The sequence below is a fragment of the Coptis chinensis genome, chromosome 8, assembly GCF_015680905.1.
Source record: "Coptis chinensis isolate HL-2020 chromosome 8, ASM1568090v1, whole genome shotgun sequence".
Taxonomy (NCBI): Eukaryota; Viridiplantae; Streptophyta; class Magnoliopsida; order Ranunculales; family Ranunculaceae; genus Coptis; species Coptis chinensis.
In genome coordinates this window covers 88,925,019-88,941,268 of record NC_141463.1, presented here as the reverse complement: position 1 = coordinate 88,941,268, position 16,250 = coordinate 88,925,019, and the positions used below count along the sequence as shown (strand labels likewise).

The following is a 16,250-nucleotide window of genomic DNA, read 5'->3' as shown; positions in this document are numbered from 1 at the left end:
TCCTCATCACTCTATTGGAATGACATGTACATTCCAATAGAGTATAGACTATACGAACTTATACTTCAATAGGGCAATTGCTGACTTGCTGTATGTGTATGTCAGCACTCTGCAGTGAGATGCTTATGCCAAATTACATTGCATTGAAATCTTATAAGTCATCCTCAAACTTGATGGAAGTATCTCATAGAATGTAGCGCACACTCTTTCAAAATTACCTTACTATCACATACCAAAACTATTTTAGTGGTAGATAGAAAGGACAATGTTGTACTTGACCAAAGCTTCTCCATTGTCTATGTAATGGTGTGTTCATTTGAATTGTTAATTTAATTTTATTAATTTTATTTCTTTTGTTGCTGTCATTTTTTAGGTGTTCAGATGCATATTCAGATACAGTGCTTGGATATGCTAATAGCATAAGAACAGTTGATGGTGGTACACATATTGATGGTGTCAAAGATTCATTGACAAAAACACTCAATAACCTTGGGAAGAAGTCGAAACTTATCAAGGTACCCCCCTCAGTTTATATCTCCTAATCATCTTTTGTCAATAATTTTTTGATTACGATCCCTATGCTTTTTAAATTTGTCCACCATGTTTCAACATGTCTCAAAGGCTCATTTTGCCCTGTATGTATTTACTGTAAGCTATGATTGAATCCCTTTATATTTCATTGGCCCAACCAGAATTTTGAGGCAGCTGTGGTTAATGATTGCATGATGTCACCACTTCTATTAATAGCCAAATAAGATCAGTGATATGGACAGGGTTTTCTTTGTTGCAATCAGATTTTCTCAGTATTTAGGCAATCAAATGATGAGAGCTTCAACTTACATAAAGTGAATGTTGCGTGGCCCTGGGATGTCATAGACTCATAGCGAAGCAGATGGACTAATAAACTAAAATGGCAAGTGTAACATAAATTTTAGTATTCCTAGGCTAAGTACTTATTGAATTTGTTTTAATTTTTGAATTCCAGCTAAGGGGTTGATTAAAACTTCAGAAAAAAGAACTGAATAACTAATTTTATGTCTATCACCTTTCTCCGGTATGTTCTTGAGTACAATTAATGTTTTTGGTTTGTGGTTTGTGGTTTGTACCATTCAAGGAAAAGGACATTAGCTTGAGTGGAGAACATGAAAGGGAGGGATTAACATGTGTAATATCTGTAAAGGTCCCAAACCCGGACTTTGAAGGGCAAACAAAGGTGTGTGTTGTTTCGTCGTTTTATTCAATAGATTATTCATGCATATAATCTTCAACCAAAATGTATATTCATTTCTTACATGGTGATGAAACTTCTCACTTGCTCGCTTGAGATCATCATTTCTTATTTGACTTTCCTCTTCTTTTCGATTCTGAAAGACAAGGTTGGGTAATCCAAAAGTGCGAAGAGTGGTCAATCAATCGGTACAAGAGTATCTCACCTAGTACTTAGAACTACATCCAGATGTACTGGATTTGATTCTCTCCAAATCTTTAAATGCTCTTAAGGTAGATTTCTATAAAAGTGTTTTTACTAACTTTTTGAAGCTCGATTAGCGGTACCCTTTGTTTGATGCATTATATGTTGTTTCCTTATTTAGGCAACTCTGGCAGCCAAGAGAGCAAGGGAATTGGTGAGACAAGAGAGTGTTCTAAAATCATCTTCTCTTCTTGGAAAGCTGGCTGATTGCTCAGCTACAGATCCTGCAGAATCTGGTATGCTCTGCTTCCTCTACTCTACTCGCTCATGATTACTGTTCTACGATGAGGATGATAAATGTGTAATAAATGTCAAGGATGGTTTGAACATTAATAGATTGACTAGGATGAGTGGTAATTATGACGATCAATCTGATTGGCTGAAAATTTTATTTCCTTCAGAAGTTGGATACATGAATATTATTTTCTTCATAAATGCCACAGGGGAAATTATTGGTATTAGAGTCAGCTATTTCAGTCTAAGTCTAATTAAACAAATCATTCAACTGATGAATGATCATAAAATCATAACTACCTTTGTGCTTGTTAATCATGGGGTACTTGTTACATTTGATGGTGTCTTCTTATGAAAAATATATTTATAAATTTGTCCATACATTCTAACAGAGATCTTTATAGTTGAAGGCAATTCAGCTGGTGGTAGTGCAAAACAAGGTCGTGATAGGCACTTCCAGGTGAACTCTCAGTTACTCTTTGCAAGCGTTCCATAATTAATTGTTACCATCATCCTGCATTAGTGTAAAAGTAAACCAGCGGACTTGACTTTGATGGGCTCATTTGATGAAGCAAAACCTATTTTCGTGAAAAGAGTTGTCTTCGAAAGAACCGTATGTGCTTGGTAGCGGCAGACCCAGTACTGCCCGAAATCCTGTCTGGTGTAGCAAACCAACCCCCCACACACGCACACACAAAAAAAAATAATAATAATAAAATAAAAAATGATAAGTTGGAATTATGAACTATTTGTGTATCTGTTCTTCTAACCCACATTTTGAAACAAGGAGAGTAAGTTTAGCGTTTGATCCTTCCTTTCTTCATCTCCTGTTTCTTTTGGAACAGCCAATAGACAAACGTGCTTGGGTTAAGGATCTTCCGTAGAACCCTTGCACCTTTCAGTGCTTCTTCTTCTAGTACACTGTTTGTTGTAGAAAATGTGTTTCGATTTTGTTTGGGGTTAGAGGTTCAACGTATTCAACTATATCATTCTTGTCTTCTGTAGTTCATTTGTTGAACAAAGGTTTTAATTCAATTGAAGATTGAGGTTCAAGATTCTTATTTAGAGGTCGCTAAATCTTTGGTTGTTATGGCGAGATTTGATTTGTTTCCTTTCTAGTTCCAAACAATGTAGTAGTATTGCTGTCTACATAAAAGCATGAGCTGTTAGTGTTTTAATGTTTTATTGGTGTCTTTGAGGGTTGCTATGAGCTCTGTGTTCTGTTTAGTTGAAGCACTAGAAGCAATTGACAAAATGCCAGACTATCAACTTACTGGTGGCTTGAGAAAAACATTCAATTTTACGGAGTTGCAACTATCCAAGAATTCCTATCCTTAAACTACCCCACTAGCGGACCTGCCTAGACCGTCAAACAAATGGAAAAGAACATCACTATAAACTACGATTCGTATGGATGGGGGGCTCAGTGGTCTAGTGTTATCCAGGAGGCTCAATATAGTTGAACTGAGATGCACAACCCCATGTTTTCCAAATCAGACGAGGACATAAGGTGCATAGCCGCCTTTAATGGTAGCTAGTTACTTTATTGTTTGGGCACAATTGAACTTGCTTGGCCAAGTCAATATCTTAATTTTGAACGTCTGATTTTTTAAGTTCCACCATTTAATTTGTGTACGTGAGACTACATTCCAATGTGGAATCAATTTCCTTCCTACATGGATAAAATTGTCAAATGCAGAATTTTGAGAAGATTCCATATTATACTTTTATTGATGCAGGCCATTCTCCCATTACGAGGTAAAATTCTGAACATTGAAAGGAAGGATGAGGCAGTTATGTACAAAAAACAAGAAATTCAAAATCTTATTCTTACCCTTGGACTTGGTGTGAAAGTTACATAAACATTTTATTTGCTCCTAGAGTTGTTTCCCAGTTTCATCAACCTGTTTCTATTATATGTACTAAATGGTTTTACCCTTGTTCATTTCAGGGTGAAGATTTTAAGAAGGAAGCCCTTCGCTACCATAAGATCATCATCATGACTGATGCTGATGTGGATGGTGCTCACATCCGAACTCTTCTGTTGACATTCTTTTATAGATATAAGGTAGAGCAAAGTCTTTCATTAGTAATCATCAAGTACCAGTTGAAACAATGATTTAAGTTTTTCCTTGTAATGCAGAAAGCTATATACCTCTGTATAAGGTCTGGTTTTCTTCATCTTTATATTTTTGATATACTTGAATATCATCTCTAAATTCCTCATGTCTATACTGAGTATATCAGGTTGAGAGGGGTAAACAGGCACACTATTGTTATGACAAGGCACAGCTTAAAACTCTCCAGAGTACTTTCCCTTCAAATGCGTCATATAACATCCAAAGGTTTAAAGGTTAGAAAACTTTCGAGGTTTAAAGTGAAGAAACATGCTTTGTCATTGAGTTTCATTTATTTCATGTATATGTACAATTGAATTTTGTTTATCTCCTATCTATACCCAATTGAGTTTTTTATCTCTTGTCTATGTGCAATAAAAAAGGCTTAGGGGAGATGATGCCTCTACAATTATGGGAAACAACAATGGATCCTGAGAAAAGGATGCTGAAGCAATTGGTTGTTGAAGATGTTGCAGAAACAAATATGGTGTTCTCGTCTCTCATGGGGGAACGAGTAAGAAAAACCTTTTAGCTAACCTTTTACTAAACACAAAGTGCAAACAAATCTTTGATTCATATTGCTTCTTAAATAGCCAGCAACAGTCTGAATGCCTTGTACCTAATGACCTGTCTTTTTACAATTTTGAATCAGGTAAATGTTCGGAAGGAACTCATAACGAAAGCTGCAAGCACGTTTAGTCTTGAGCAGCTCAGCTGGACATTTGATATATTTGTTCAGACCCCATGATGTACACACTTCTATGTACACAGTTTCAGCATACTGTTGCCCAAAACATCCGTGTCAAAATTTACCTCGAAGTGGGTTTGTGGATTGAAGGGGTCATATCATTTATGAAAGTTATCTATTAAGCGGTTTTCAATGGATAACTTGTATTCCTTCTGCTTCAGAGTATGCTGACGTTTTTTGGGGTTGGGAAATAGGTTGGGGGACTTCACTTCATTATGTATACTGCTTTGGAAGGAATTTGAATGCTATGTATTTTGTTAATGAAAGCCTTATGTAAATTTTCTCATTTCATTTTATATATCTGATCTCTACTTGCTTCTTATTCGAAAATAAATAAATTAAATGAATTTTTTAAAATTTAAAACAAACTACATAAACCTATTCAGCTTGTACGAATTTGTCGTTGCTTCAACATGGAAAGGAGATCCATGCATATTGGTCTCAGATTTGCACGTTGCCAACTCGCTGGTAGATTTGTATGCTAAATGTCGAACTGTAGAGAGGTTGCTCGTTGGAAATTCAATTCAATCAAACAAAAGGTTCTGATATCATGGAATTCCATGCTTGCCGGTTATGCACAGAAAGGTTGTCGTGAGGAAACTTTTGAGCTTTTTAATGAGATGAAGTCTCTAGGTGTGGAGCCCGATGTTATTACATGGAATGGGCTGATCACAGGTTATACCCAGAACGGAGATGGGATAATGGCTCTTGAGTTCTTTTATAGAATGTGTGAAACAAATACAAATCCAAATACAATCACGTTGTCTAGGGCCTTAGCAGCTTGTTCCCTGGTAAAGGATTTGAAATGGCTCTGTGTTCAATGTGCTTTCCGATAAAGATGTAGTTGTTTGGAATTCAATTATTTCTGCTTGTGCTCAGCATGGACAAGGGGTTAGTGCTTTGAACTTTTTGAGAGGAATGCTCGTAAGCGACATTGAACCCAACAAGGTAACAATTGTCTCGGTTCTCCCTGCTTGTGCAAGATTGGCTGCACCGCAGCAGGGTAAAGAGATTCACCAGTTTAATATCAGGAGAGGGTTTGATATGCATATTGCAATATGGAATGGTCTTATTGACATGTATGGAAGGTGTGGGTTGATAAAAAAAGCGCGAAGAGTTTTTTATCTCATTCCTGAAAGAGACACAGTCTCTTGGAACACGATGATTGCATGTTACGGGATGCATGGTTTTGGAATGGATGCTGTGAATCTTTTTCTCCATTTGAGATCATCTGAACTGAAGCCAAACCATTTTACTTTCACAAATCTGTTGGCTGCTTGTAGTCACTCGGGATTGATTGATGAGGGATGGAAGTATTTTGAGATGATGAAATCAGAATATGCAAGGGGTCCTGCAATAGAACAGTATGCTTGCATGGTGGATCTACTGTCACGGGCTGGTCAATTTGATGAAAACCTGAAATTCATTAAGGAAATGCCATTTGAACCGAATGCTGCTGTATGGGGGTCTTTGTCAGGTGCTTGTAGGATCCACTGCAACCCTGAGCTTGCAGAGTATGCTGCAGGATATCTTTTTGAACTGGAACCCACATATTCTGGGAACTACATACTCTTAGCAAACATTTATTCAGCAGCAGGAAGATGGGGAGATGCAGCAAGGATAAGAAGATTGATGAAGGCCAGAGGGGTGACAAAGCCTCCAGGTTGCAGTTGGAACCCCTTTGAGAATCATCAAGAACCTGAGAGTGTGTGGGGACTTCCACGAGGCAACCAAGTTCATATCCAAACTTACAGATAGAGAAATCATAATGAGGAACTGTTATCGCTTTCACCACTTTGTTGAAGGAGTGTGCTCTTGTGGCGATTACTGGTAAATGGTTGATTTGACTTTTGAGCATCAGTAAAAATCTCAAATCTGCAGGCAGGTTATAGAAAGGTCGAGTTTAATATCCAAATTTTTGGATTATGGGGAGATTAGGAAGAACTTCCTCTTTGCACAATTCCGTGGTCTCTCAGCTTCTTCTGAGAAGCATGTTGTACAGATACGGGTGTTAACCAAGATTAAGTTCTACCAAAGCCTCAAAGGCTCAAACAGTGTATAGCCAAGTAGCCAACCTAACATATCAGGAAATAATTTTAAGCCAATCAACTCCGTTCAAAGCTCTATATTAGTCAAGTTGAAATTTTAGTCTGTGGCCTGTGGTGAGTGACATTCACTGGGGTTTCGTAACTGCGTCTAGTTTTGGAAAACTACAGACTTGAGGTCATGCTTTATTGTGTATGCAATATTGTACATTATAAGCTCGTGGAATATGTATTATCATGTTTTATTGGTCTCGTCTCATGGGTAATTAATTTCATGTCTATGTGACGACGACAAAAGAGAAGGGGCCTTTGATTTTAAACTTTGAGTATTACTTTTTGGTTTTAAATGAAATATGCTCTCGTGGTTGATGTAAAATGATTTATTGAGAGAATATATTGAGAGAATATATTGGAGACTTTAGATTGAAAATGATTCTAATTACCAAATTATTCTACAAGGCAGCCAAATTATTCTACACGGCAAGACTAATGGAAATCCTATATATTAAGAAAATGATTTATTAAGAAAATATATGGAGCAAAAACACCATATCATCATCTCTGCTTGACTTTTTCCTCTCCAGAATCCAGATAAACCAGATTTGAGTTCTACTCGACATTAGATTGAAAATGACCAAATTTGAAGATTGAAACGGAGTATGTACAGTCGCAATACTCTTTCCTCTCGTTTCTCTATCCGTCCTCCAGATAAACCAGTTTTGAGTTCTACTCGACAATAGATTGAAAATGACCAAATTATTCTACACGGCAAGACTAATGGAGATCTTGACAAGCAATGCTCCTATATATTACTACACCACATACCTTTTAGTTTATACAATTCGTAAAGATGATTTCAAGCCAGGCATTTACAGTATTTAACTTTTACATCATCTTCCTACTCTTTAACCAGTTGATGTCCCAAACAAAACCTTCTATGGCCACCTCTGGAAATGAGACTGATCTTCACTCTCTGATCGCTATTAGAGATGGAATTCAAGGCGGCTTAAGCTCGTGGAACCAATCTGCTCATTTCTGTCAGTGGCAAGGCATTACATGCGGCAAGCGTCATCAAAGAGTCATAAGTTTGAATCTTTCCAGCCAGAGTTTGGTTGGATCCTTATCGCCTCATATTGGAAACCTCACTTTCCTAAGGCTCATCAACCTTAGGAACAATACATTCTACGGTGAGATCCCACAAGAAACTGGTCGGTTGTTTCGTCTTCAAAAACTCAGTCTGCACAATAACACTTTCGAAGGAGAAATTCCAGTCAATCTAACCCAATGTACTGAACTCAGGTACATTAATTTAGGTTGGAACAACTTGTCAGGGATTATTTCGGCAAAGCTTGGCTCATTGTCAAAGCTTGAATTCTTGATTATTCAAGCAAACAAACTGACAGGAGTGCTACCCTCTTCTTTAAGTAATCTTTCGTCGCTTCAAACCTTCTCCACAGTTGATAATAAATTGGTTGGAAGTATTCCAGCCAGCTTTGGTAGACTGTCAAGCTTACAAAAATTCGGTGTTGGAGTTAATTTACTATCTGGTGAGGTCCCGTTAACAATTTTCAACATCTCATCCTTGAATATCTTAGCAATTGCCTTTAACCAATTTAGTGGTAGTCTTCCATTAGACATGGGCATCACTCTTCCTAATCTCGTCGGTTTCTATGGTGGTATAAATCAACTTTCTGGACTACTCCCAGTTTCATTAGCTAATGCTTCTAAACTTCAACTATTTGATATTCCAGAAAACAATTTTAAAGGACAAATTCCTAAGGATTTTCAATTCCCTCAAACTATCGAATGGCTAAATCTTGAACTTAATCATCTAGGAACAGGAGAAGCTCATGATTTGAGTTTTATCACTTATTTGACCAACTCCAGTAATCTAAATCTCTTGGGCTTGGAACAAAACAATTTCGGAGGTGTTTTCCCGAACTCTATTACCAATCTCTCCAACCGAATGGAGAGGTTGGATCTAGGAGGCAATCAAATATCTGGAATTATCCCAGAAGGGATTGGGAACCTGGTCAATTTGTATTCATTAGGTCTCGAGTATAATAACTTTTACGGTAGTATTCCATCTTCTGTTGGAAAACTTCGTAGTTTACAGGGGTTAAGTCTGTCCGGAAACAAATTGTCTGGACCGATCCCATCTTCTCTAGCAAACAATACTAAATTGAATCAATTGTTTTTAAGAAGGAACAGACTGGAAGGAAACATTCCTTCAGGTCTTGGTGCTCTTAGCTCATTGCAAAAACTGGGTCTGGAACAGAACAGCCTAAATGGTACCCTACCAAAAGAGATCTTTAATATTCCCACTCTGCTTTCTCTTAACTTCTCTATGAACTCCTTAACTGGTTCCCTACCTTTAGAAGTAGGAAAACTAAAAAATCTTGTTGATATCGATGCATCTGGAAATAAGTTGTCTGGTTTAATACCTAATACTCTTGGTGAGTGTTTGAGTTTGCAATTTCTTGACTTGAGCGAAAATTTGTTTGAAGGGATAGTTCCTCAATCTTTGAGTTTTTTAAAGAATGTCCAAGAGTTAGATTTATCAAGCAACAATTTGTCAGGTGAAATTCCAAAATATTGGGGGGACTTTCTGTATCTCCAGCTATTGAATCTATCCTTCAATAAATTTGAAGGTGAGGTACCAGTGAACGGAATTTTTAAAATTGCAGGCAATTTTTCAGTTGTTGGAAATTCCGATCTCTGTGGGGGTATACATGAACTGCAATTGCCGCCATGCCGAATTAAGAAATCTGAAAAGCAAGGTGTAAAAAAGCATGGAAGGTCCGATCCTTCCAAAATGGCAATTATGATCAGTGTGGCCGTGTTCATTCTTTTGGCTTCATGTTCTTTAATATTTTACTTGAGGAGAAAAAGTAAACTTAAAACGGCTTCTTTGCCATCATTTAGCGATCGGCATCTCAAGGTCTCATATGGAGATCTTTCTCAAGCGACTGGTGGATTTTCTCCAGCTAATTTTGTTGGTTCAGGTGGTTTTGGCAGTGTGTATAAGGGAATGCTTAACCAATACGAAACCGTTGTTGCTGTTAAGGTGTTCAAACTTCAATTGAGAGGAGCTTTAAAGAGTTTCGTGGCAGAGTGTGAATCATTGCGTAATATCCGCCATCGAAATCTTGTTAAGATTCTAACTTCTTGCTCTAGTGTGGATTACGAAGGAAATGAATTTAAAGCACTAGTCTTTGAGTTCATGCCAAATGGAGGTTTAGATAAGTGGTTGCATCAAGAGATTAGCGAACATGATGAAGAATCGAATTTGAACCTACTTCAAAGACTAAATGTCGCCATTGATGTTGCTTCTGCGCTTATCTATCTTCATCACGAGTGCCACGTTTTGGTTATTCATCGTGATCTAAAGCCAAGCAATGTGCTTCTTGATGATGATATGGTAGCTCATGTTGGTGATTTTGGATTAGCAAAGCTTCTTTCAGGATCAATAGAGAACTTGCATGATAATCAAAGTACCTCAGTAGGGGTAAAGGGATCTATTGGCTATGCCGCTCCAGGTTGGAATTTCAATATCGACATAAGTTGATTTCAGTTCTTTTTTCCAATTCATAAATGCATGAATTTAATATCTAGTATACCGCATCATTAGTTATAATTTTCTGTTTAGCCACATTTTAGTGAAACCCAATTCTTTTTGTCTCTTTTTTCTCTAGTTAAGTTCGACGCCATTAACACCCAAGTTACAGGAGGGCCTTGGATAGTTGGATGTTTTAAGCTCCAAAGCTTATAGCATAGTTATTTAGATAGTCAATCGAAAAAAAATAGTTATGTAGATATCTTAAAAGAGGAAAAAGGAATTGGACGTTAGTGCAAATGAAATGCAGTGAGAGAATCTATTAACTTGATCTAATTACTTTTAAGTCCATGTTAGTTGAATTAAAATTCAAAAGATCGATGATGAAAGAAATGTGGTAGTAGTGGTAATTAAGCTAGTTTGTTTACTTCTATCAATATCTTAACTGACGATTGTGAGGAATTTTTCAATCTCTTTGTAGTCTAATGGCTATAAAACATTACTATATTACTACTATATTTATTTTTCTTTTTTCATTTTCTCTTTACTGGCAAATGGCTCTTAATCTTTTTTTTTCTTTTTTTTCACATTTAAATGGTTATGGAAACGAGTGATTGATGTATCTATTGCAGAATATGGTATGGGAGATGATGCATCCATACAAGGTGACGTGTACAGTTATGGAATTTTGGTGTTAGAAATGTCCACAGGAAGGAGACCAACCAATGAGATGTTTAAAGACGGTTTATGCCTCCATAACTATGCTAGCAACGGTTTGCAAGCTCAATTTATAAAGATTGTAGATCCAATACTTTTATCTGAAGGAGATGACACTTTAGGAGAGACTAATAGCATGAGAATCGGCAGTCATAGAAGAACAAAACTGCTAGAGTGCATGACAGCAATAGTCAGAATTGGGGTTGCATGTTCTGTGGAATCACCATCAGAGAGAATGGATATTAGAGATGTCAGCAGGGAATTGCACGCTATCAGAGACACATTTCTAGGTACTACGATTAGGGTTTATCATGTGTTTTTTTGGTAATTTTACATGACATTATATGTATGTTTCATTGCTTCTAATTCATTTTCTATCAAGAGTATGAGGTCCTTTGATGAAACAAAAATTCTTTATTATTTTGCACAAATAACTCTTTGATCTTTGCATCTGTGAAAACTATTTTTTGTTTGTGATTTTATTTATGCTGAATTTTTAGCCCATATAGAAAAATTATGCCTAGTAGATTCTGTGTTAGATTAGTGTTTTGCATTATGTTGTGAAGGAGGCCTTGCTACCAAATAACTCATGATTCGAGATCAAATGGTGTGTTTCATGCTATGACTTTGTGCCAGTGAGTTATTAAGATAACCAAATAGATCAAGTTTTTGAATTTGGGAATGTTTTGGCCAAAACAAGACGACCGAGAATGGGGATAAAATTAGATCTATGTTCAATACTAGAGAGAAAAGGAGATGTGAAGATGTACTGGAAGAGGGATTGGGTTAGACAGCCGAGACTTTGAAGATATGGAGTCATGGAGGACGGGGAGGAGGATCATCATATTTACTTGAGTTTTTTGGATGAGTGGGACGTGGATGAGGAGGAGGATGACTAGTATGTCAGACTTGTGGTTTGGGTATGATATTTGCTCCTTCGAGCTGTTTTTGGGAAGGCCTTGTGTGTAGTGGTGTTCCCCTTCTATTCTCTTTTGTTTTCCTTTTATTTTTATGTGTTTTGTGTGTTTGGGTGTTCTGCACTTGTGTATTTAGGTATACAATGTTCATCGTTAAAACTTGTCCGAGGTTGATAGCCTGATGGGTGTACTGGGCTTTGTGGTTAGGACAGAGTCATCTTGGTGGTGATTGTTAGTTTAACGATGTTTTCACAATAAGGCCAAATTTTCATGCTGTATGAGACTGTATGGTGCATTTGGAGAGTAAGGAATAACATGACTTTCCAGGATACGTTCACAACATTGAAAAAGATGCTAGTTTTTTTTATCAGATCATGAATAAGTTGTCTTCACCTAAAAGAGGGGGCAGGAGGTTTGAAGGGCTCATGTTCAATTGGGAAACTGTGATTAAAACCAATTATCCAGAGCTCTTTATTAGGCTTGTATTCATATTCTTTCTTAGTTGTAGAGGATTTCCCTCTCTGTTTTTAAATTCTCTCCTCTCGAGTTGCCACCAACTGTAATCAAACTTGTTTGGCTATTAATAAAGTATTTTAACAATACAAAAAACGAGAAAATCTTTTTTCTATTGAAAATATGAAATTAAAGAGGTGTTGACAATCTTGGTGTTGGTCAGTTGGTCTTACGATGGGATGAGGCGTATATCCAGCGTTACAGCTTAGTTTTATCAGTGTTTTGGGACACTTGTAGCCCATAATCATGTAATACCTCGGCCATCAAAGTTCAGTTAAATAGATAATTCTGAAAGGTTTTTAGCTCCTTCATTTTGCTTCTCCACTAGTGTTTGCTACTGATGCTTTCACAAGATTATATTGTTGTCTGGTAGCCAAGACAAATCGAACATGTCGTTGAATTCTGGTACATATTAAGAACTGATGGTTTGGAGAAGTTGATATGTATAGCCACCAGTGCAGCTGAGATTCAGAGATAGGCCTTTTTACTTCTGTATACATTTCCTTTGTCTTTAGTTGATATATGATTTTGTGTATATTTGCGCAGTAGTAAGTGGTGAAGAAATAGAAGTTTTCAAGGAGTTGATCAATGATATACTTTTATTTTCTTAATAGATAAGTAAGGATATTGATGTTGCATTGTCTTCCTCCTACTCTTGCATATGAGAACTGAGCCTTAAGATAATGAAAAATATGGCTGATACATACACCAGTTCTTTATTTTGAAATCTAAGTTGCATTGACACGGATACGTGTGTCCGTTTCCGACACAGATACAAACTAAGTGTCTCACATGGCAAAATATCAAAAGTTGAGGTATATTACATACAATATGTGTCACACATGAATACATATCTGACATGGACTATTTTTAAAATATGGTGTGACAATATAACATAGTTTTAAATTTTAGTGTCAGACTCTTTGTCCAGTCATGACATGGTCAAATGTTGCATGCAAGAACTGTAGGAAGACACTAAATAATTCGTTTTTTTTTTTTCATAAGTTGTAGGGGGAACAAAGATAATCGTTTTTCAAACTGAGTTCATGCTATTGCCAACCTAATGAACAATGCTTGATGCTTTGTTATTCATCCGATGTCGATATTTGACAATAACTAACAAGTGTATTATATATGGTTTTCTTACAGGTCACACCTAATGCCCATTTCCAGAATTACCTTGGACTTGACAGCCTCGACACTGTAGAGATTGTGATGGCTTTGGAGGAAGAGTTTGGGTTTGAGATCCCCGATAATGAAGCAGACAAGATCAATTCCATCGGTCTTGCTGTTGATTTCATTGCTTTAGGCAAAATAGAGCTAATACCCTCTGCTTGTATTCCTTCTGCTTTAGAGTATGCTGACGTTTTTGGGGGTTGGGAAATAGGTTGGGGGACTTGACTTCATTATGTATCCTGCTTTGGAAGGAATTTGAATGCTATGCATTTTGTTAATGAAAGCCTAATGTAAAATTTTCATTTCATTTTATGTATCTGATAGCTACTTGCTTCTTATTCGAAAATAAATAAATTAAATGAAATTTTTTTAAATTTAAAACAAACTACATAAACCTATTACTTGCTTGCTTAGGGAAGTGTTGTATCCATTTTTTGCAGATTCAGCCCTTTCATCATATCATGGAAGAATCAAGAGATTGTTTGATGCACAACTTTGGGTACTCGTCGGAAATTCAATTCAATCAAACAAAAGGTTCTGATATCATGGAATTCCATGCTTGCCGGTTATGCACAGAAAGGTTGTCGTGAAGAAACTTTTGAGCTTTTTAATGAGATGAAGTCTCTAGGTGTGGAGCCCGATGTTATTACATGGAATGGGCTGATCACAGGTTATACCCAGAACGGAGATGGGATAATGGCTCGAGTTCTTTTATAGAATGTGTGAAACAAATACAATCACGTTGTCTGGGGCCTTAGCAGCTTGTTCCCTGGTAAAGGATTTGAAATTAGGGAAGGAAATCCATGGGTTTGTTATTAGAAAACAGATCGAGTTGTCCACCGGTGTAGGAAGTGCTCTTATGACAATGTACTCGGGATGTGATCACATGGAATGGGCTTGCTCTGTGTTCAATGTGCTTTCCGATAAAGATGTAGTTGTTTGGAATTCAATTATTTCTGCTTGTGCTCAGCATGGACAAGGGGTTAGTGCTTTGAACTTTTTGAGAGGAATGCTCGTAAGCGACATTGATGTCTCGGTTCTCCCTGCTTGTGCAAGATTGGCTGCACTGCGGCAGGGTAAAGAGATTCACCAGTTTAATATCAGAAGAGGGTTTGATATGCATATTGCAATATGGAATGGTCTTATTGACATGTATGGAAGGTGTGGGTTGATAAAAAAAGCGCGAAGAGTTTTTTATCTCATTCCTGAAAGAGATATTGTCTCTTGGAATACGATGATTGCAGGTTACGGGATGCATGGTTTTGGAATGGATGCTGTGAATCTTTTTCTCCATTTGAGATCATCTGAACTGAAGCCAAACCATTTCACTTTCACAAATCTGTTGGCTGCTTGTAGTCACTCGGGATTGATTGATGAGGGATGGAAGTATTTTGAGATGATGAAATCAGAATATGCTAGGGGTCCTGCAATAGAACAGTATGCTTGCATGGTGGATCTACTGGCACGGGCTGGTCAATTTGATGAAAGCCTGGAATTCATTAAGGAAATGCCATTTGAACCGAATGCTGCTGTATGGGGGTCTTTGTCAGGTGATTGTAGGATCCACTGCAACCCTGAGCTTGCAGAGTATGTTGCAGGATATCTTTTTGAACTGGAACTCACATATTATGGGAACTACATACTCTTAGCAAACATTTATTCAGCAGCAGGAAGATGGGGAGATGCAGCAAGGATAAGAAGATTGATGAAGGCCAGAGGGGTGACAAAGCCTCCAGGTTGCAGTTGGATAGAGGTGAAACGTAGAGTTCACAGCTTCATTGTTGGAGACACTTCACACTAATTGGTAGATGAGATATCTGCTAAGATGAACAATTTGTATTCAGAAATAAAGGAGATTGGTTATGTCCCAGACACAGAGTACGTGTTGCAGAATTTGGAAGAAGACAAGAAGGAGGACAACCTCTGTGGACACAGCGAAAAGTTGGCCATAGCTTTTGGCCTAATCTGTACACCAAATGGAACTCCTTTGAGAATCATCAAGAACCTGAGAGTGTGTGGGGACTTCCATGAGGCAACCAAGTTCATATCCAAACTTACAGATAGAGAAATCATAATGAGGGACTGTTATCGCTTTCACCACTTTGTTGAAGGAGTGTGCTCCTGTGGCGATTACTGGTAAATGGTTGATTTGACTTTTGAGCATCAGTAAAAATCTCAAATCTGCAGGCAGGTTATAGAAAGGTTGAGTTTAATATCCAAATTTTTGGATTATGGGGAGATTAGGAAGAACTTCCTCTTTGCACAATTCCGTGGTCTCTCAGCTTCTTCTCAGAAGCGTGTTGTACAGATACGGGTGTTAGCCAAGATATGTATAGGCAAGTAGCCAACCTAACATATCAGGAAATAATTTTAAGCCAATCAACTCCGTTCAAGGCTCTATGTTAATAAGAACGAACCATTACTCAAGCTGAAATTTTAGTCTGTGGCCTGTGGTGAGTGACAATCACTGGGGTTTCGTAACTGCATCTGGTTTTGGAAAACTACTGACTTGAGGCCATGCTTGGGACTAGTCAAGCTGCACTTGAGAAAATGGAAATTAGCCTCTTGAATTATGATCACTTCAATAATGCAATGTATGCAACTCCCTCAATATTGTACATTTTTACCTTTTTTTCTGACTTCAACAAACTGGACAATGTGGTATAAGGCTTGAGTTCACTGTCTTGTAGTCATATGTATGGATTAAATACTTGTAGAGATTTCTTTATGGTAAATGTTGAGTTCCGATTTGTTTA

At 37.3% G+C, this 16,250-nt stretch overlaps 3 protein-coding genes and 1 pseudogene across 30 annotated transcripts in view; all 4 read left to right on the top strand.

Annotated features, from left to right (window-relative positions):
• Nucleotides 1–13,806, top strand: part of LOC147484055 (DNA gyrase subunit B, chloroplastic/mitochondrial-like) — a 21,792-nt gene extending 7,986 nt beyond the window's left edge. For 3 of the 25 annotated variants that reach the window (XR_015203761.1, XR_015203754.1, XR_015203750.1), the window contains 6 exons: nucleotides 374–515; nucleotides 1,115–1,213; nucleotides 1,377–1,500; nucleotides 1,593–1,707; nucleotides 2,110–2,165; nucleotides 3,445–3,520. Coding sequence is in view for 1 of the 25 variants with exons in the window: in XM_086575908.1 (XP_086432034.1) it covers nucleotides 374–515; nucleotides 1,115–1,213; nucleotides 1,593–1,707; nucleotides 2,098–2,165; nucleotides 3,445–3,558; nucleotides 3,657–3,773; nucleotides 3,953–4,058; nucleotides 4,206–4,336; nucleotides 4,475–4,570 (988 nt within the window). In the remaining 24 variants the exon portion in view is untranslated. The other 22 variants (XR_015203760.1, XR_015203749.1, XR_015203741.1 and 19 more) reach the window with 18 other exon arrangements.
• On the top strand, nucleotides 4,996–16,250 carry LOC147484052 (pentatricopeptide repeat-containing protein At3g16610-like). The gene is made up of 5 exons (XM_086579700.1): nucleotides 4,996–5,182; nucleotides 5,400–6,324; nucleotides 6,452–6,578; nucleotides 13,492–13,705; nucleotides 14,190–16,250. Exons 1-5 carry the CDS (start codon nucleotides 5,056–5,058, stop codon nucleotides 15,293–15,295), a joined length of 2,499 nt encoding a protein of 832 aa, XP_086435826.1. The 5' UTR covers nucleotides 4,996–5,055; the 3' UTR covers nucleotides 15,296–16,250.
• On the top strand, nucleotides 7,118–14,074 carry LOC147484054 (uncharacterized). 4 transcript variants are annotated; one of them, XR_015203738.1, is made up of 5 exons: nucleotides 7,118–10,154; nucleotides 10,804–11,178; nucleotides 12,865–12,936; nucleotides 13,468–13,705; nucleotides 13,935–14,074. XR_015203738.1 is itself a non-coding variant. In XM_086575902.1 (4 exons), the coding sequence occupies exons 1-3, from the start codon at nucleotides 7,466–7,468 to the stop codon at nucleotides 12,927–12,929; spliced, it is 3,129 nt and encodes a 1,042-aa protein (XP_086432028.1). In that variant the 5' UTR covers nucleotides 7,118–7,465; the 3' UTR covers nucleotides 12,930–12,936; nucleotides 13,468–13,806. The 4 variants fall into 4 exon arrangements, 3 of the variants coding, with proteins under 3 accessions (XP_086432028.1, XP_086432029.1, XP_086432030.1); XM_086575902.1 differs by lacking the exon at nucleotides 13,935–14,074 and having other exon boundaries at nucleotides 13,468–13,806; XM_086575903.1 differs by lacking the exons at nucleotides 12,865–12,936; nucleotides 13,935–14,074 and having other exon boundaries at nucleotides 13,468–13,806.
• Nucleotides 15,320–15,634, top strand: LOC147484053 (pentatricopeptide repeat-containing protein DWY1, chloroplastic pseudogene; annotated as a pseudogene).

Bases quoted from the DNA above. Each gene is read 5' to 3' on its own strand.
- LOC147484052 (XM_086579700.1), top strand. From the start codon at position 5,056: ATGTCGAACTGTAGAGAGGTTGCTCGTTGGAAATTCAATTCAATCAAA. The intron at 6,325-6,451 runs ATAGAGAAATCA...TCAAATCTGCAG, and splicing joins GTTCATATCCAAACTTACAG to GCAGGTTATAGAAAGGTCGA. The intron at 13,706-14,189 runs GTTGGGGGACTT...CGGAGATGGGAT, and splicing joins TTTTGGGGGTTGGGAAATAG to AATGGCTCGAGTTCTTTTAT.
- LOC147484054 (XM_086575902.1), top strand. From the start codon at position 7,466: ATGATTTCAAGCCAGGCATTTACAGTATTTAACTTTTACATCATCTTC. The intron at 10,155-10,803 runs GTTGGAATTTCA...TATCTATTGCAG, and splicing joins TATTGGCTATGCCGCTCCAG to AATATGGTATGGGAGATGAT. The intron at 11,179-12,864 runs GTACTACGATTA...ATATTTGCGCAG, and splicing joins TATCAGAGACACATTTCTAG to TAGTAAGTGGTGAAGAAATA.